General features: G+C 35.3%; 1 protein-coding gene across 5 annotated transcripts in view; it reads left to right on the forward strand.

The window, feature by feature from the left end:
- CTNNA2 (catenin alpha 2) overlaps nt 1–20,801 on the forward strand; it is a 468,162-nt gene that overhangs the window by 404,119 nt on the left and 43,242 nt on the right. For all 5 annotated transcript variants that reach the window (XM_068679577.1, XM_068679580.1, XM_068679578.1 and 2 more), the window contains 4 exons: nt 3,498–3,590; nt 3,858–4,014; nt 7,300–7,500; nt 17,432–17,583. In XM_068679577.1, the coding sequence (XP_068535678.1) occupies nt 3,498–3,590; nt 3,858–4,014; nt 7,300–7,500; nt 17,432–17,583 (603 nt within the window). The remainder of the gene's footprint in view (nt 1–3,497; nt 3,591–3,857; nt 4,015–7,299; nt 7,501–17,431; nt 17,584–20,801) is intronic.

Genomic DNA, 20,801 nt, shown 5'->3' on the forward strand with positions numbered 1-20,801 from the left:
AGTCTCACTGTTATTAAGTTCCCACACGCGTTTCAAGGATGATTCACAGTTCATTGATATTAGTATTTAAAATGTGTTCATTCATGTACATACTCTTTAGATATTCCACAATGATCTTAATACAAACTTAAGTTCTCTTCAGGCAATCAGTGCATTCTATCTGCTCAAGGAACTTAGTAAACAGCAATGAACAAAAAAAAAACAAATAAATAAAGAACCACCTGGTTACTTCCACAGCCTCTTATAAAATTCTGTAGTGCTTCAGTGGAAACTGAGTACTTGAAGCATAAAGGTGAAGGCTGTCAAATTAAGGTTTTGGCAAATTGGCAGCTATGATAACATACACCCTTATTTATTTCCTTTCCAAGTTATCTGCTCCATCCAACACTAGATCTTTGGAGGAGCATATTAAATGAATTCCCAACCTTGAAGAGTTTGAATTCTTCACAATACATGCTGTGTTAAATATCCAGATGCAAAACAATTATAGTGTACCAGTAAAAAGTCTTTTATTTTAGTAATACCACTTTCAGCAATCCCCAAGGCCAGTTAACTATTATTAAGCAATAAACTAGACACATCTAGAGGATTAGATAGTCTACCAAAGATCTGGAACACTCTGGAAGTGCCTTTCTCCTTTTGTCATTATTCAGAGATCAGTCTAGCACCTGATATCTCAGTTCAGTGTGTTGGAATTGGGTCTAAGCTTTTTTGGTCATAGGTAGGAAAAGTATCTGGAACTGTTGAATTTGAAGTAGACTAAAGTTGTTGAATTACCTCATGGTCTCTATGGACTCAGCATGCATATGGGCCTTGTCTTGCCAAAAATCTTGATGGTAACTTGATTATATACATAATAACAAAGGCGATCAAAATAATTAAATAGCGTAATATTTTGTGATTGGGTTCACTTAAAACGTGTATAGCTTCACAGACCCAGGCATAAATGATGGCACTAAAATATTAGCTTTAGCAAGTAGTATCTATTTCTTGCCACATTTCAAAAATAAGTTTTGGGTAAAGTCATAGTAGTTCTGATTTGCAGTGCTAAATTCAATTTTATCGAGATTGCATCTACCTTTGTAGGATTTGCTTATCTCTATGCTTATTTGACATAATCAGATCTTCCCATGGTACAAGCTGGTATACTCCCAGCTGAATTGTGAAAGTAGTATTGCTTTCTGACTGTTGATGATAAAGGGCTATATTTAAACAAGATTTAAAATAAGCCACAGAATCTATTTAGATTAGGATTATACATGATACCTATCAATATATTCTTTTTGAAGTAGATAACTGTAATGCTCTTTTGGTGCATAATTAATGTCACCATAGATTATATTTGTACTCCTTCTGTACTGATAACAGCAACCAAAATACTATTTTGAACTCTAAATTATTATTTTTTTTTCAGAAAGGGAGAAAAACTTTTCTCAAGTTATCTCTCTATCCTTTCTTGGAAAATCAGGACACTTTACGATATCCAAACATTACCTTACCAGATTCTGTTGAAAGAATAATTATCAGAGACAGAGAATAAATGTTTTGTTTTTTTTTTTCATGGACTTTGTTCTGCAAAGTTTTCCTTCAAGATACCTCAAAGGAAAAGAGCTGCTTAATAGTTTGATTGCCATTTCATGACAACCAGCCTCTTTCAGTCTCATATCTCACTGCTATCTGAGAAAAAGTAAGATATACCATGCATCTGGAGCCGTAGGACAGATTTTCATCATGATAATCACAAAATGAAAGGGCAATCTAAAAAGCACTTATTTTAAATACAGGAAGATAGCTTTTGCTGAACTTAATAACATTTGCTAGTTTTAAGGTCTGTAATTTCCACTCGTGTTACTGCATTCTAATTATTATCCTGCTTAGCTTTTGTTTCTCATGAAGATTGAAGTGGTCTGTTTGATGTGCACAAAGAAGGGACTACAGAAAATGGTAAATTAATTGGAAGATGTCAGCTTTGGAGAATGTTTTTGACATGAGCGCTGTAAGGCTGTTAACAAACAGACTAACTCATTTGTCTCACCATGGAATGAAAATAAAAATCACAACATTTTGATGAAAACTTGACTAGGAAATGCCTGCAAGATTTTTTGAAGCCTTAGGTTCTTTTCTTCCCTGAGCTTTGGCACTGTGATATATGCAAACCACGTTCCACATAACTGTGAAGTGAAATAGGTTCTATGAAGAACAGATGGACCAGGGCTAATGTGGCGATGTGCACTAGAGACGAGAACAGATTAATACCACAAGGGGAGACTGGAGGAAAATTGGAAAGATGGGGGTATTTGAACTAATTCATGAATCATTTCCAACTGATAGTTATGCCTTCAGGCACAGCGAATAATATCAAGGAAGCATATTTAAAATTTTATAAGTTTGTTTTAATGTAGATGAGAATTAAGAGCCATACTTTCCGATGATTAAAAGAAAAATATGTATTCCCCCTCCCAGAATGTACCTTTGTGATTTAAACCTCACTGATGAGCATAATTATGTGCACTGTGAAATGAATTGCTGTTTTGAAAACCCATGGCAGATTCGTGGACTTGGCACACAGCTTTAGGGGATGGATTTTTTTTTTTTTTTTGAAAGAAGTACTGTAGGGGCTGTGAGGACATATTCTGCAGCTTGTATCTAAGCTGCAAAGATTCAGCTCTGTGGTGTCTGGAGGCATGTGCTGATTGCTAGATGTCATTTAGGTGTCCCTCTAAGTCTCTCCTGCCTTCATCTCCAAACAGCCTTCAGTCCTATGAGGTTCAGACTTCCCAAAACTGTGCCAGAGAAAACACATGTAGATTCCTGCAGTTTTAAAGGAGATCTTTAAGCATACTTTACACAATGAGGCTTTCAAGAGACATTTTAATTGGCCAAGTTATGATACTTGCTGATGGACATTTTACTCTAGGGTACACAGTCACATACAAACAAATAAGTCCACTTGAGAATTCAGGTAATTTTAGCATTCTTAATACCATAGAGATCTGAAATAATTGGATACTCAAAATAAATGTCATTTCACAGTATCAGTAAAAATGTCAGAGTTTTGTTTATGTTGTCTCAAAGCATACCATGTGTTAGGACGTCAAAATTAATTTTGCAAAAATGAAAAGTGTTTGGATCAATCTGTTTATCATTGTTCATAATGGACACAGTTAATAAAAGGAAACTGTATAGGTAATTGTTTAGATACCGCTCTACATTCTCCATATGACTTCTCAGAAGATTATTCTCGGGCTCTAGAGGAGGATGCAATGCACTTGACAGCAAGGGAATGTTTCTCGATAAATCTAATGAAGAAGATGACTAGTTCAGTTTTGCTAGTTAGGAAATAATCTATGTCAGTTTTTCATCAATACAGAAGATCCTGGATCATGCCTCTTGTATACAATACTTTCATTCTAGCCAAGGCTCAATAAGTAGAGAAAAAGGTATGAAATGGCTCATTTGCCTCAAACTTGATTCTTATTCTGCTGATTTCATTGTAGGTTGCAAATCTGGCCTGTTCAATCTCAAACAATGAAGAAGGTGTGAAGTTAGTGCGGATGGCAGCAACACAGATTGATAGTTTGTGCCCACAGGTAAGCAAGATTTGTGCTAACAAGTGATCAAAAACTCTTTCGGTATTAAAAAGCATCAGGTAGCTGAGACAGGAAAAACATTATAGCTTTGCCTTTGTCATTAAACTGTTGCCTGCTTTGTACAAACTAGGAAAAATTTCATATCTTGAGACATAGGTGTTGAATGGGGTATAATGCTGTATTTTTAAGTGTATTTAATCTTAGTGTCTATTCTCTACCTTGTGAAAATTGTTGCCACCCTTTGTAACACATGATTTTGAATAACAGGTAATAAATGCTGCACTCACATTGGCTGCCAGACCCCAAAGCAAAGTAGCACAGGACAACATGGATGTCTTTAAAGATCAGTGGGAGAAACAAGTGCGAGTTCTCACCGAAGCTGTTGATGACATCACTTCAGTGGATGATTTTCTCTCTGTTTCAGGTACTGGGATAAAGGGAGTCTTCTAAAAATTCATTGCTAAATTAAAGTAATGGGTCAGAGAAGAGAAAAGCTATAATTACTAAAGGATCATTATTGTATTATCCCATCCTTATTGGAATGCTGATCTTCTGCACCTGATGGGAGCAACCAAGCTATGCCAATTAGTCCAATGGTTGGCTTTTTGTCTCCCAGAAAATAGCATCCTATATGTGCCTCTATTTCTACAGAGAATTGTAGTTTCAGCTCCGTCACAAAGTAAAATTGTGGCCACCTTTTGAAAATATATTACTGACTTGTGAAAAGTGGGACAGTATTTGTAAAAACTGTCAGAGTCCTCATACAGTTGTATTCAAGAGGAGGAAAGATGAACTTTCCTTACTTTATTTTGTAGCCTTGCTCAGATCAGCTGTCTAAGCAGTGTGGCAGATGTACCACACAATCCTGACCCCTGGAACTTCCATACCAAATCACCAGGCTCTGAACATGGACAGGAAGAAAGGAAATAAGCAGATGCTGTGTATGAGGCTCATCTAGGCACATTGTCAGGACATGACCACTGTGAATATTTCCGAAGAGTTAGAAAGCATTTCTGGGTCCCACTGCTATTGATGCAGCAATGCATCCAGGTGGAAAAGTAGCAGTAATAATAGCAAATCTGTGCAGCTCTCTAAACTCTTTTGGAAGGTCTATAATGTGAAACAAACTCTTTTACAAAAACAGACAAAGTATTTTAGTCCTTATGTAGAGAAAGGGTGGACAAGGGAGGGATGTTGACTTTTTTGAGGCACTAACTTTTCTCCATCCTCCTTGTAAAGTGCTGCAACCTGTAGCAGAGTGTATTGTTATGGTAAAGTCATATACACTAAATACTATACTTGCAAGCGCTGCATGTCCTGGATTAAGTATCTGCTGCAGAAAAATCATTTTCCTTTGCCAGTTTGAAAGAGTTTAATTTATTTTTTGTGAATAAGGTTGTGGAGTGCCAAGGTTAGTTTGCAGCAAACCAACCTTATGGAAAAGCCAAACTTCAGGAGATAGTTTAATTTTGTTTCTCTCTGCGGTGTTTTCCTTGACATTTCCTTTCCTTAATTTCCAAATAAAGTTAAATATCTTTGGACAAAAATATATATATATTTATATTCTTTTTCAGGGGATAAAATTCTTTTTCATTTTGCTCTTCATTTTGTTTGGTTGTATCCCACTATTATCAGTAACAAGGAAGTGGTTTGTTTAAGTATAACTACACTCCACTGTTCAAGACCACTGCTAGAGTGTTTACCGTAAGCCATGACAAGAAAATGAACTCTCAGAATAAAAGGGTACTTCAGAATGGTAGGTTTTTATTTGAGGATACAAACACTTTTCAGCAGACCTAGTTCTGCAAGGAAAGGGCAGAGCAAGATGTAAACTGCAGACCCAGTCCACATAGTGAGGAGATGGGAAACATGCTCTGAATAGCCATTTCATTATTTGTTTGGGGACTGTTATTCACTCCAAACACTTGTATTCATAAAACCAGAAGTTATTTAAATAGATGACATTTTTATTTTTTGTTTTTCTCAGGTCATATTTTCTCATAACACCTATGTTGATGTAGCCTTGACTCAGAATAACTGGCTTTAGATCCAAACTTCCCAAGGCAGATGGGAAGTTAGTATATTTATTGTTTTTAGATTTCTTTCTAATACTGTCCACAGATATATATTTGTATATATTTTTTTAAAAATAAGGAAACATCTAATGCATCCAGAAAGCCTGTCACTGCTAGCCCTAAGCTTGGAAGCCTTAGATTACGCAGAGCAGTTTTATTTTCAGTTGTTAAACCAGTGAAGCATCAAAAATGGCCTGGTGTCTGATTAAACGTATCTCATGAAATGACACTTCCTCCCCTTCATATTGAGTGTCACAGTTGATGGCATGTTTTATTAATACAGTGGCTATCAAAAGAAGGATGAGAGGGATGGCCACAATTTTAATAAATTACTTTGTATTCCAAGCACAGTGCCTGTTCATGTTCAGAAAGTACTTCTTGCGGGACAAAATTTGGCCATGACACTGTAAAGCAAATGGTAATGGTTAGGAGGAAGTAGCAAATAAATATTTCAAGAAAACTTTTTTTTTTTTTTTTAATGTGGATGGAGAGTTTTGCCTTTCAAATGACTCTGATTGACAGCACAGAGGACTTCCAGTTTTCATTCAGAGTTGATGCAGTTTAAAATTCAACATTAGGTAAAACATTTCTTGAACCCTCATATGGTCCAACATTGGGATTTTTAACAGTGGAGCGTAGTGTGTCATTATTTTTGTGGCAAAGGATAACTAACAAAAAATAGTTGATGACCTGATTGATTTTATTTTAAAAGAACAGCATTTTATTTTCAGTTTCCTGGTGGCTGTGGCAGAAAAAGTATGTTGCTGTTTAGAGTTTCAGAGTTTCTTAGAGTGAGTTAGCTCAAATAAGAAATTCAGTCATGGTTTTATTATGAAAATCATTTTTAACTGTACTGGCTGGAGGGAAACGATGTCTGAGCTAGTCAGCTTCATCCTTCCATGGTATCTGTGAGAATATCAGACAAACTACGATGCTGCAGCATGTGAAAAGTAGATGGCCCGATTCTGAGCCAAGAAAAACCAGTGCAGCTCCCAAGGTTTCCATAAGCCCAATTGGTATACCATCATCTGAGCAGACTCACTGTAGTCAACTGTTATTTCAGAATATGCACAGTCACATATGATTATACTATGTGTCATGAAAAATCCACACTTTAATCTCAGTGCAGATGGCATGGATCTGCAGAGATGAACTGCTCGTGCACAGACTCCCTGCTATTTTCTGGGAGGCTATCGCAAGAGCAAAAGGCTATTTGCTGTTGCCTTTTCAAAATGGTTCATTTTCTTTTCTAAATTATTTAGGCACAAACGAAGCATACATATTAAATGTTTATAGAAATGGGTAAATTCATCTTCAGAAAATTGCCCAACTGCTTATTAGAGTATCTGCATAATATCTGACCATGCTTCTTTTTGCAGAGATTTTTATTACGTTGTCATTATCATATATGCGATGTTTGAAATTAATATGACAACTTTTCAAATAATTATAGGTTGGTATTCTCAGCATAGTTAAGGGGACATAGCCCACTACCTTTTAAAGATAGATGTTGCATAAGATAAATATCATTTTTTAATGTATTGCTGTTTGTCATTTACCCAAATCAGTAAGCTTTGCAAAGAATGAGATGAAATGAGACTTATATTTGTTTTATCTTTTTTCCTACTTTCCAGAGAATCATATTCTAGAAGATGTGAATAAGTGTGTGATTGCTCTGCAAGAGGGGGATGTTGATACCCTAGACAGAACTGCTGGGGCCATCCGGGGCCGTGCAGCCAGAGTTATTCACATCATTAATGCAGAGATGGAAAACTATGAAACAGGAGTTTATACTGAGAAGGTACTGGAAGCTACCAAACTGCTCTCTGAAACTGGTAAGTTTATTTGAAATATTGTTCAATATTAAGTCACTTAAGACCTTCAGTTAATTTTCTGAAATCTGTAACTCAGAGGGGAATCTGTGCTTGAAAATGAAATCTAAACAAACAAATTAATGACAATGAGTGCTTTTGTTATTCTCTACTCAGTGCTACTGCAGCAGTCATATTGACAAGAGCTGTATAAGAGAAGAGATTCAGTGACCCATCAAAGATAGTCTACCTTTTCAAAGCTGCAGTGTATTTCAGTAAATAATACACAGCCTTTTCTTCAAGAGCTGAGTCTGTTGATTATGTTTTGTGTGTCTCTAGAAAATCATTACAAACATTACTCTGTGGTCTGTGCAGGTGAATGTACTTGCTGGTGACTGAAGTGTTTCTAAACAGAACAATTTTTCATTGAAAATACATTTGAGCAACTGAAAATATATTATCTGATTGAAAAAATATAAAAGTCAGCTAGATTACATGGATAGATAGATTGGGAAAAGAAAAAAGAAAAAAAAAAGATTGTTTGTAACCTGTTTTTGCCTTCAGAAACCAGAGATTGGATTCATCTAAGTGATTACATCAAGTTTGATTACATCTACGCTGGTCATTTTAGACTCCTTTATACTCAATATTATCTGTTGCTGTGTGCAGCTGAATTGTTCAGTGCAAGCAGTACTATCAAGAGCTCTCATCTGAAAGCAAAGGATTTTGTTCAGATGGATCATACTTCGGATTTCATTGACTTTATGGACTAGATCTCCACTTGTGGTACAAAGGACCAGCTGTTATAAAGATGCATGTAGTGTAGATGCCCGAAAATGGCTGAACAGATAGTCCCCTACCTATCTGCTCTAGGCTTTAAAATACTCAATATTATTTTAGAAGGACCAAGTAAGAATGCACCAGTTCAAGATGTGGCAAATGTAATGCCAGACAAAACAAACAGGTTCCTGTGAGATAAAAAAGCAAACACTATTGTAGCACTGGCAGCCTCTGTGACTGGCAGCTCTTAGAACAGAAGTCAGCAAAATGAGATAAAAGAATGATTTAATATTGGTTGTTGTATTATTGTTGTCCCCACCTAATTGTCTTTGAGCTCAGGGACTAACTCCAAGCCCTATTTCCACAGGTAAATTGCAAAACCAGAAATCACGTATTCTTTCTTTTTCTTGCTTTTCTTTTTGATATATTGTACATTATATGAAACGTGGATTCTTGCAATTGCGCCTATGACCAGAAAGCTTTGCCTTGAACACACACACAACACGCACACTGTAGGTTCACTTGTAGAAACTAACTTTCATAGACTCTGCTGTGAGCTGCAGAGACACATTTCTGAGAAGAGTCTGGAAACTTCTTTACAGCTTGAAGATAATGCAATAAAGCTTGCCTCTTTTCTTCCTCAAAGTTTAATGATGCCGTTTAAGAGTCTCAGAGGTTTTTCATGTGGAAGAAGCAAAAGGGGAACAGAAAACAGTTACTAGTCCCCCTATTTTTTATGTAATCAATGAGAGATCAATGAAATGAGTACTGGAAATTTAACTTAGCTGTGAAAGTTTATGAACTGCTATTATGAGGTAACTGAAAGAAAGTAATCTGGTTTGTTACAGTAAAATATTTTGTTGTACTCTGTGGTAACCTCTCCATTTGATAGGAAGAATTCTTCAAAATCTCTCCTTTAACAATAACATTTATTTATAAAGTAAAAAAAATACATCTTTTCAGACTTTTTATTCAGCTAATGTTTCTGACCTAATGTTATGGAAAAACATTTACTATTATGTTTCAAAGGAGAAGCTGTCAGTTACAACACAATTAAATAAACCAACAATAGTCACAGGGAATGCTTACATTCTGTATTTAATGTTGTTTGATATAACTTGATTTATAACTAAGTTTTAGAAGCTCTGAACTAAGTGCGTCTTGATAACATCAATTTATTAATGCCAGACTCAATGTGTAAAACTGAGTAACTGTTCCTCAAAGTTATTACTTATTTTGTACTTAGTAAAATGTAAATGAACTTGTGAGTAGTAAACCAAAAAGAGAAAAAGCCAAGCTACACTACACAATACAGTACTCTTTCTATTTGCAGCTTTTTAGACCTTTTACAAAGGGATTAATTATTGTTTCTCTGTGATTGATAATTAAAAAAGGTAAACTTTATTAACTCATTTTGTGACCCTAGGATAAAGTGCTGAAAATGGTATTTAAACCATTCTATGCTATTCTCTGTCTTTCTCATTTATATTCCTGTCCTCTTCCCCCAGACTGGTTTCAGTCTATACATGCATCTGTACAGATATGTATATGGGTATCTATGAATGCATACTTATATTTATATATTTATTCTAGTCATTAGCTTGAGATCCAGTGCAGATTTTATCAAACAGTCACAAATGATGAGTGATTTATTTAGTCATGCTCCACCTATCAAAATCTCAGTAAGAAACACAATTATAAACATCTTATCCTTTTTTTTTCTCCCTCTTTATTTTTAATTGAACATTTATTTATTTTTAAATGAAGTGCTTTGGAAAGCTGGGGAAAATTTAGTTGAATAACAATTGAAGGGAAATAAGCAGAACATATTTCTTTTGTAATTATTATTTACTTTTAACTATCCATTCAGGAAAGGATCTTAACTTGTAAACCTCCCTTTCAAGGGGTCTCATAGTTAAGTGAGTAGTTTCCAAACAAGTGGAGCCAGAACTGTCTGGAAAGGGCTGTGGAAAACTTTCCAATAGCTTTTTTTTTTTTTTTTTTTTCCTTTTCAGTTTGCATTGGGATGTCTGGAAAGCACATGGGAAGATGCAGTATTTGGGTTATGCAGTATTTAGTATTTGGGTTAAAAGCTCCTGTGAATGGCAGTGGAAATTTTGAAATCATCTACCATCTGATTCAGACCAGAAATGTGATTTTCATCTTTGAGCAAGTTTTAGAAATATCCTAGTAACCTGCTAACTGTCAAGTCAGTTTTAAGTAGGTCACTCGCTGACTTCTATTTTAACTCAAATTCTTTATTTTGTCTTTATCGAAATGGACTGAAGTTTAAAATCAGCTCTCCTGGCAATTCAGCAATAAGCCTGTGAGAGTTTTATCAGTGTGAGTAGGACAAACTTTAAAGATATTTATCACTAGGCAAAAGCAGCTCAATGATGTTATCAAAGCTAATACTAAAACGTGGTAAAGATGTATTTTTCAGCAGTGATATGAAACGAAACAATGAAACAAAATGTAGAAGCAAGAAGATGAATTTAAGCATATCTGTCATTAAAAAAAAAAAGCAGATTGACTCTGAGAGAGAGCTAAAAATTCTAAAATGGAAACTATTTTAAAAGGTAATGATGTTAAATTCATGTTTTATGTGAGTTTTAGGTGGTTATAGTACAACTTATGGATGCCATCATCCTGACAACATGAGATTATTTATCCAAGGACTCTTATGAAATTATGGCTTTTATTCTGCAAAGCACTGCAGCATTTTCTTTAAAATTTTGCTGATCCAGAGATCAAGGTATCACCAACAAAAAACATTTAATGCATTATTTAAAGAAAATGTATTTTACAAAAGGACCAATGAATACCCAACATCACATTCATATTTCAACGAAGTACTTGGTTTGATTCAAAGAATTTTTAACCAGAGGGTCTGTCTTGAATATGTGGAGAAATACAGTGAGAAATCATGCAGGATATATTACAAAACAATTAAATGAGACACATAAGAGATGATTAAATCACCATGGTGTCTAAAACTTTCAATATTGTTTCTTTTTCTCTGCACTTTTAGAGTTTAAAAACGGAGTATAATACTAAAGGGGAATATAATGTAACTGATTTGGATTTTTAAAGGCTTTTCATAAAGTTGTTCACACACAGCTGTTTGGAAAATGGGTAACCATGGAGTGTATGTTAAAAGTCTTTGATGGATTAAGAACTGGTTTACAAGGCAGAAGCAAAGCATAAATGACCATTTCTCAGCAGGCAAAAAAATAAATCCTGTAATGCTTCAGGGGTCAGCACTGTGGTTGATTTTGTATAATATATTGTTTAACAAGTGAACAGACAGAAGCAAAATTTGCCAAAAGGAAAAAGCTAGTTTGTCAGGTGAGAGTAGGGAAGTTTCTGTATCAGAAAGATGACAATAAAAGATAATTTTATTTAATTTCTCTAGGTAAAAGGAACAATTTAAACTACATTATTTGCACTGACAGGAAAGCTCTGAGCTAATTCATTGTCTCAGAAAAAAATGTTTCATCAATGTGGACAGCTGGGCACAGAAACCTTTTCTGTGTACAATATCACTCAAATCAGTGTTTAAGACATAAGCCTGTATGTTAAGGAGGATATTCACTTAATGCCCCAAATAGTTGTTTCAGCTTTGATCTCCACAACTTAAACATCTTCCGGAAGTAGAAGTTCAAGATAAGGATGACAAAATTAATGAAATTAATTAACCAGCCTCATCTCCTATGACCAGGTAACCTGCCTGGTGGATGAGGGAAAGGCTGCTGATGTAGTCTACCTAGACTTCAGCAAAGTCTTTTACATGGTCTCCCACAGCATTCTCCTGGAAAAGCTGGCAGTGCATGGCTTGGGCACACACACTTTCCTGGGCTGAAAACTGTCTGGACAGCTCGGCCCAGAGAGTGGTAGTGAACAGAGTGAAATCCAGCTGGCGACTGATCACTGATGGTGTTCCCCAGAGGTTGGTGTTCAACCTAGCAACTCAGCAACAGTTCAACGTAGATTTTGTTGGCAATGATCTTACATTCAGTGCCACTGAAAACTCAAGTATAGAAAAGCTTTACAATTTTTATTTGTTAGAATGATGAGGCCGTCATTAAATTAGAAATGTTGCTATTAACTTGGGACCTGATTCTGTCAACATTTACGCAGGTGCCTGATTCAATTCATGTAGTTAGACCAAGAAATGTTAATGGATCACATTTTTCAGTCTTAGTGTATATATAGCTGTTGTCAAGACCACAGCTCAAACTAAGAAACTAGTATTTAGTTTTTCCCCCAAAGTATTGATTTACTTCTGAATTTAAAATTAATAGCCAATGTCTCTCAACGTAATAAATGAACCATCACCTGATACAAGTGTCAACTCCAGATACAGATTTGGTGTCTCTGTCTGAATTCTGCTTGTAACTCCTCTACAGTCAGCCTAACAATATCCCTCTTTGTCCAGTAAATAACAGATAAAAAAGACTGGTGGTTTTGTGGGTACAACTGAATTAGGTATTCCCCATACATCGCCATTATGGGGCTCCTCAAATGTGGACCAATAACCTTTGCTGGAGAATAACACAGTTCTTAACTCAATTTCCGAAAACTTTACTGCATCAAATGACAATTTAGAGAAACTTTAAGAAATAGTATCTTATTAGTTTAAGATGTTTTTTCATGCTTATCTAATCAGAAGTAAGCACTGATAAAAACATGATTGGCAAGGAAATGGTTCATAATGTAGTTTAATAGCTATTTCCATTTTTAAAAGGCAGATAATGTGTGCAGGTAATAATATAAATTAAGGACTAAACTGTAGCCAGATCTGCAAGGTCAAAATTGTTGAAAGAATCTTTCACATGCAGTCAGCAGTCACCATAGTAATAATACATGTGGTCAAGAATGAATATGTGGTCACCGAAATGAACAAACTGTAAATCTCCATCTCCTCTCCCAGGACCTGATGTTTACGAATCTACTATTGCTGCTTCGTGAAATAATCAATGGAGTCATTTTGGTTGGCATTTTTCAGTGGTACAGTGAGAAAAATGATCTGTAGAGCTTCAGCCCAGGACCTTATAGGTATAAGGCTGACTGAGTTGAAGGACTTTGACAGTTAGCTAGAAGGAGATAAAATCCTATACAGAGAGAATGTGGGAAAAAAAAAATGGAAGATCCTATTATCCTTTGACAGCTGGGTTCTGCTTTGATCTGTCCCTATTCTTGCGTACCCATTTCAAGAAAAGTATAGTAATAAGTCTAATAGCATTGTACTAGGAAAGTCATATATGAATTTAAAATGTCTTTCAGAAATTAAATGTTTATTTCTGGTGAGGAGTGTTTCTCCCATAGCATATTTTGCTGGATGTGGTGCTGAACAAAGACACTATAGCTGCCTATTAAATATTTGAGTGCCTATTTCCATGGTACTGGGAGGAGTTCTGATTTAGCAAATAAGTAATCACTTAAAATGTTTCACTTCTATATCTTCCTGGGGTTTGTGGTGGACAACGAGTTAACCATGAGCCAGAAATGTGCCCTTGTGGCCAAGAAGGCTAATGGGATTTCCTCCTAGCTGGCATCAGGAGGAGTGTGGAAAACAGGTTGAGGGAGGTGATCCTCCCCCTCTACTCCTGGTCAGGCCACACCTGGACTATTGTGTGCAGTTCTGGGCTTCCCAGTACAAGAGAAACATAGAACTTCTAGAGAGGGTCTAGCATAGAGCCACAAAGGTGGTTAAGGGATTGGAGCATCTGTCTTATGAGGAAAGGCTAAGCGAGCTGGGCCTGTTTAGCCCAGAAAATAGGAGATTGAGAGGGGATCTTATCAACTTCTACAAATACCTGACGGAACAATGTAAAGTGGATGGGGCCAAACTCTTTTTAGTGGTAGACAGTGATAGGACAAGAGGTAATGGACATAAATTGAACAGGAAGTTTCATTGCCATATGAGGAAGAACATATTTACAGTTTGGGTGATAGAGTGCTGGAACAGGCTGCTCAGAGAGGTCGTGGAGTCTCCTTCTTTGGAGATATTCAGAGCCCTCCTGGATGCAATCCTGTGTAACATGCTCTAGGTAACTGTGCTTGAGCAGGGGGGTTGGACTAGATGATCTCTGGAGGTCCCTTCCAACCTCAACCATTCTGTGAATCTGTTTGAGAAAGAGCTTTCAGATAAAGAGTATAGGAGCATTCTGTATTATTTGGAATAAATTATGTTACATAAACATAGAAATATAAGTCTGGATGCAACAAAAAATGGTTTTCTTAAAAACATTTTCTCACCTTTCTTGTACAAACTATAGAAAAATCTCAAAGATGGGTTCTAAGAACAAATGGATGTAATACTCAACTGGAGCAATACTGACATAGATCATGATTTCACAATATATCTTCTCAAGCCTCTTCTTTATATATTGTAATAATTACAGATTGCCATTTTCTTTTACAATCACATCACGCTGTTAGACATATTGCAAGAATGCACTTGACATATCTTCCTGGTCTGACAGCATGTCACAGGTAATTGTTCTTTGAGATTCCTTTTCTCCTGACTTCCATGTCCAACATGTAGTAATTTAATTTATATTTCCCTTGTTTTGTTTCTAAGAGTGTCTTGTGTGAGCATGTCAAAAATTTTACCAAAGTCAAGCTGTATCATATCTACTGCTTCTCCCTACCCGCTATTTAGCTGCCCTGTCAAAAAAAAAAAAAAAAAAAAAAAAAAAAGATGTTGTAATGTTTTGGTGCAACCTATTTATGACAAATCTGTTGCCTGTCCAACATCTGCTCATTAATTACAAGATAATTAAACATTACTGCTTTACAACATGTTTCATTTCTTTCTGGGTACTGAAATTAAGCGGAATATCCTATAATTCTTTCTTCCTTCTTTGCCTTTCTAAAAATAGATGCTTCTTTTTCTTAATCCCCAGAACATTCACTGTTATTGTTATTCTTGAGTTCTCAAAGATGATACAGAAATTGCTTTGATTATTTTCTTAAGAACTGCAGGGTAAATTTCACTCTGCTCTGTTTATTTTAACATACTTTGATAAATATAAATGTTTATGTAGATAAATACCCTTTCCTAACTCAGGTCTGTAGCGTTTGCTATTAGTTGAGTTAAATACCTGATCATGTCTGCTTTTTAGGAAATTCTAGACAGAAATTTAAGGACCCTAAATATTACGTCTTTTTGCCTTTTCTTTTGCTGCCATTTTTGTATCTCTATGTTTGCTTGTATTATCCCTATGACCCTAAATAATTTCTTTCTTTTATTCTTAATGTTTACTTATTTACATTATATTTTTTAATGTTTGCTTTTTGATTTTCAGGTTGGACTTCTTTATACAATCACATTAGACTCCTACTACACTTTTGAGTGTAAATTAAGATAATTTTAAATATGCACTTCTTAATACTCCATTCAGAACTTCAAGTTTTCTCAGACTCCCTTTCTACTTAAAATATTTCCCCTTGTCTTAGCAATGTCTTGTTAATGTTTAATTTTTGAAGTCTATTGTCACCATCACTTTTCCCTATTTCTCCCAATATATCCCAAACACTTACTCAACTTACTGAACATTATTTGCATGAAAGATGCAATTCAGTTCTTTCATCTGTGTACATGAGCAAACATACATAAAGCTGGCATAAACAAGATTCAAATAGATTAATCTGTTTAAAAGGCCCCTCTTTAAGAAACAACATTTAGTGAGACACTAAAATGCCAGAAGGGTTGAGCTTGTAGTGGCTGCCAGTCCTTCGAAATGTAAACCAGTCTTGAATCATAGTGTTTTTTATTTGTTTGTTTCTGCTTTTACTTTAAAACAGATGTTAAGTAAGATGCATAAAATATACTGTTTTCATTATGAGTAAAATAGATTTAAGGACATTCATTCAAGAAGACAATGTGGTTTCCTGACACAATGAAAGTTTACTTCCTAGGAAAGATTATCACTGCTGCTGATAAAAATAGCACTAGAAATTCCCCCTTCCTATCGTTTAGCATCAGGCTACCAGAAAGTTTATTAAAATAGGGTATAGGGAAAAGATGGAAAAGAAAGACAATATAACAACAACAACAAAGGTGATTGTTTGAGTTAGAAATCTTTTCCCATTCTTTCAATTATAGTGCCAAAAAATAAACCAATTGATACATGAATTGGACACCTATATGCTCAAAGAAGGCAAATAGCAAAAAATATGCAAATATGAGGAAATGATAGCTATCTATAAACATTAAGCTTGACCCACATTCTTTGACATTTGTAAAAATTAACCTTAAAGGATTCTGGACCAAGGTCCCGACTCCAGCCCTGAAATATTAACATAAAACCATTGGAATGCCTAAGTATAATGTAAGTGCATTATAATTAGCGAGATTTGATGTCTATGTTCCTGTGGTAGGATTTGTGTTTAAGATGTTAGAGGACTGATACGGGAAATGTTTCTCTTTCAGCATAATACCAGTGATTATATGTACAAAAGAATCCTATATAAAATTTGAAGAAAAGCCTCTGGTATTATAGTTACATCAGGGAAAGCAATTAAAGTATTTATATGAGATAAATAATTGTTTTAAGATACATATTCATGAAGCACCACACCATATAATACCATTACCTTAAATCTGTGGCTATTTTTTACAATACATACAAGATAATAATAAAGAAATCAAATGTCATTTTATAGACCTTCAGAAAAGTAATTTGCTAGCTTTTTCATGCTAAAAGTCTTTTGTTCCTTATGCGATTTTTGTTATACAATATGAGCTAGAATACAGTTAGCTGGTCTAAATTGGTAGGTATATTGGCTACATTTTCCTTAGATCATTTGGTATAAATACTGTACTGTGTTCATTGTAAGTTTAAGTTTAAAAGTATTTAAAGGTTTTAAAAATATTCTCCTGATGGGTCAGATAACTTGCTGTCTTTTAAAAGGAAGTTTTACATTCTTCATCATGCACTTGGAGGCAAGTATGTGAAGATGGCTGTTTTCTTGCTATCAGAAAATGTGTCAGAGCTCTGTACATATAGAGTCAGTATAAACCCACTCTGTGTGCCTTCATATGTCTTGAAGTTGCGACAACAAGATGTACCAAGCCTACTGGAAAGTATTTATGCCCAAGGGCAGGGGGAGAATGTTCACAGAAGGAGGTGTCTAATCTTGCTGCCTTTCATTTTGTTTAATCTAGTTATGCCACGTTTTGCTGAACAAGTTGAGGTTGCCATTGAAGCGTTGAGTGCGAATGTCCCACAGCCATTTGAAGAGAATGAGTTCATAGATGCCTCCCGCTTGGTTTATGATGGAGTTCGTGACATCAGGAAAGCTGTTCTGATGATAAGGGTATGTAAGGCACCCGGGAAATAAAAGTTGGAACTTAAAGGAAAGTATCACACTGGATGAGAGGAATATAAAAGCTACTTGGGCTCAGCCCTGTTTCATAATAAGCCAGAAGAGCTTGACATTGAAACAAGCATAAAATAAAAGTATGTGCACTGGAAAAGTATTTTTAAGCAAAGGGGCGAGGTTATTTTAGGGGACGAACAAAAATTATTTTATTAATCACCTAAAAAATGATTTTATCACAGCTGCCTGTAGATCACAGAATCACAGATGTAAACTGTAGAACTCTTTCCGTAGTAATACCATTATTTTGCCAAGATTTTCAAAGTTTGTGTAGAATGTTTTTGTTTTTTTTTAATGTATGTGTGCTGCCTAGGATATGAGGTAAGTCTGTTTAAAATCTAAATGAATAAATAAATTATCTTGCTGCTCCAGTGAGCATCTGCAAAGATGGTTTTGAATGTTTACTGAACTAAAGAATGTGTCATTTCAATGTTGACTAACCAGTTGATTCAATTTGCTTAAGCATCTATAAAAAAAAAAAAAGGCAAAACAGCATAATAATTGTGAGAGTAGATGTGTGTGTCTTGCTTTTTAATGTAGTCCATAGTCTAAGATTTCAAAAAAATATATAGATATATAGATATATATTAGATACATATGTTTTGGACATCCCAATTTAGATTTTTATATGAAACTCAAATTTCCTTGAATCTGTCCTGATGAAAGCAACGTACAAATGAAGTTACTGTGAAAATCCCAAAGAAAACTGCCTCTTATGAAGCAACTGACAGTGCTAAAGCAACAACTCATCCCTTTGAGCAAACAGCATACACTTCAGGTTGTGAATGTAGTGTGGTACTGATGAAAGACTTCAGGCAGTTAGAGCACTCCAAAATATCTTTGTTTTAGTCACCTGCCATTATATATTGAAAAACTTTTGACATATCTAATTTTATAACTGCAAAACAAATCCTATTCCCATACCCAGAGCTAATCTCAGGTAGCTTGAATTATAGGCATGGTTGATGACGGGGGCAAACATACCCTGTTTCTGGATGTGAGACATTTGGGGTATTGTCCAGATCAGGATGGAAACACAAGATCTGCATAGTAAAAGATCTCTGTTTTTCCTTTGACTATCTAATTCTTTAGTCTGTAACAGCTGTTGCTAAACTTTTCTTAGGACAAGAGCCTCTTCTAAGTACACATCAGTCTTTTAATCCCATCAGACATTTAAACTACTTAATAAGAGGCAATCATGAGCTGGGTTCTTCTGCAGACCCATTTTCTACTGTCACCTGCCTGGAGTTCTGGCTTCCAGGACCCCCTTCCTGGGTAAAAGTGGGACATCAGATCTGTCCCACTGAGGTTGCTATGAGGTTTTCCATACTGAATAAGATTTTTGGCTAAGCAGAAAGCACCATTTTAAATTCACTTCTTTCAGTGCCACCTTACTGTTACGTTAAGCACTAGCTTGGAAAGCTGATCAGCATTCAGGCTTCACGGTCTCCTTAGAAACATCCAGGTTACTTTTGCAGTTGTATCACTACCACTTTCCTCTCCATGTATGATATGAGCTAATGAATTCTGCTTATCCAGATTGGGAAAATGTATTTTTTGCATTCAGACAATTAACTTATTTATGGAGCTAAATGTAGTGCTTCTTACCCAGGCAGAGAACTAAAGCACATAAATTGATTCATTATCCTTATGAGTTAACTGGGAAAATTCACATCTATAAATTTACATAAAGCAGAGTTTGCTGAGTCAGAAGCTTATTTTCTATAGGAAAAAAAATATACATATATATATTAGTTTCAGTTTGAAACTCTTCTTAGCATTCCCATCCAGATATCTAATGTTGAATTGGAATATACAATTTAAAGGGTAGATATTAAGCTATAAAAGACAGTCTTTATAATATTTTTATCTAATAATTTCTTAATTCTCACACACCCCTTTAATTCAGGTTGTAAAACTTATTGAGGAATTATTAAAAACAATAACAAAAAAAAACTTGCAAACCTTTTAGAGCTTCTGACACAAACAATTATTTTCAGGCAATAATTGTTCATGTGCATGCCATGAAAGACTGAATTTATCTGAGATTCTCTTATTCCATAAGCCACTTTTAAAATTAATTTTTGTTGGTATTATTACATTTAGTAAGCTAAAGGAAAGGGAGGAAATCTCTCTTCTTTGGAAAGGGGAGATTTTATTCGTTGTCTAAAAGAGAAAGGAGACTCATTTTACACTGAGGTCTATTATTATGATCTATACAGAAGAAAAAATCTATTTCACAATAGAAGTAGTATAAATAAATTTAGGAGTATAATTACAGAACCTAAAAATAAGATAGGAAATATTAACTTAGTTCCTTAGTTTATTTTAAATTACTGCAGAGGGATCAAATTGCACTTTGTTGTTGTTTTTTTTTTATAACTACTTGTAAAATTCCTTCAGTAGTTAGATGGAAACCTGCTTTACAGTTAGAAGCAATCACAATGCCATTTTATTTCATTCTTATGTGTCTACAAAGCCAGTCTTTTTTCACACATGTCCTTTGCTATTGGCAGCCTTGCCAATAGCAGGTTAGTTGCAACTGTATTAACATGATATATTTGTTTGGATCAGGAGTGCACTTTCAAAGCCAAACTCCAGTTGCTCCCACTTGCCACGTTTTGGTTCACATTATTGAGTAGTTTTACAACATATAAACTTGATCTTTTGGGTGATCCTGTAAGATCTGCTCTATCTAGGAGCATGTTAAATGTACTCTTAACAGTATGGGAATTTCATTCCATGGTTGCAAAGCACACCTACACTGAATAAAAATCAAATTAGGGTAGTGCAAATGTGGGGTCCGCAGTACTTACTATTTGGATCCATACTCCATTGAATCCATACTTCTTAATATAGGATTAGCCTTGATCACCCATAGGGTGGCCTCTGGAATGAAATCCAGGTGTTACTACATCTCAGCCCCTCTGGAAAATGAGACTTGATGCGGAATCGCATCATCTTTTTAAATAGCTTGTCTCTGAAGGACACTAAAGCAGAGTCCATTGTCTATACTGAGAGCTTTTCAGGTTGAATTCAAAGTATTAGTTTTTACTGTAAATAATTAAACAGCTGAAGACCTGCTGTGCAAGAGGTTCTTTGTCTTTACTGCTCAGTTGGTGCTTCCAGCACCTGAGTCACTCAGGCTGCAACTG

The sequence above is a fragment of the Anas acuta genome, chromosome 4 (assembly GCF_963932015.1).
Source record: "Anas acuta chromosome 4, bAnaAcu1.1, whole genome shotgun sequence".
Lineage (NCBI taxonomy): Eukaryota > Metazoa > Chordata > Aves > Anseriformes > Anatidae > Anas > Anas acuta.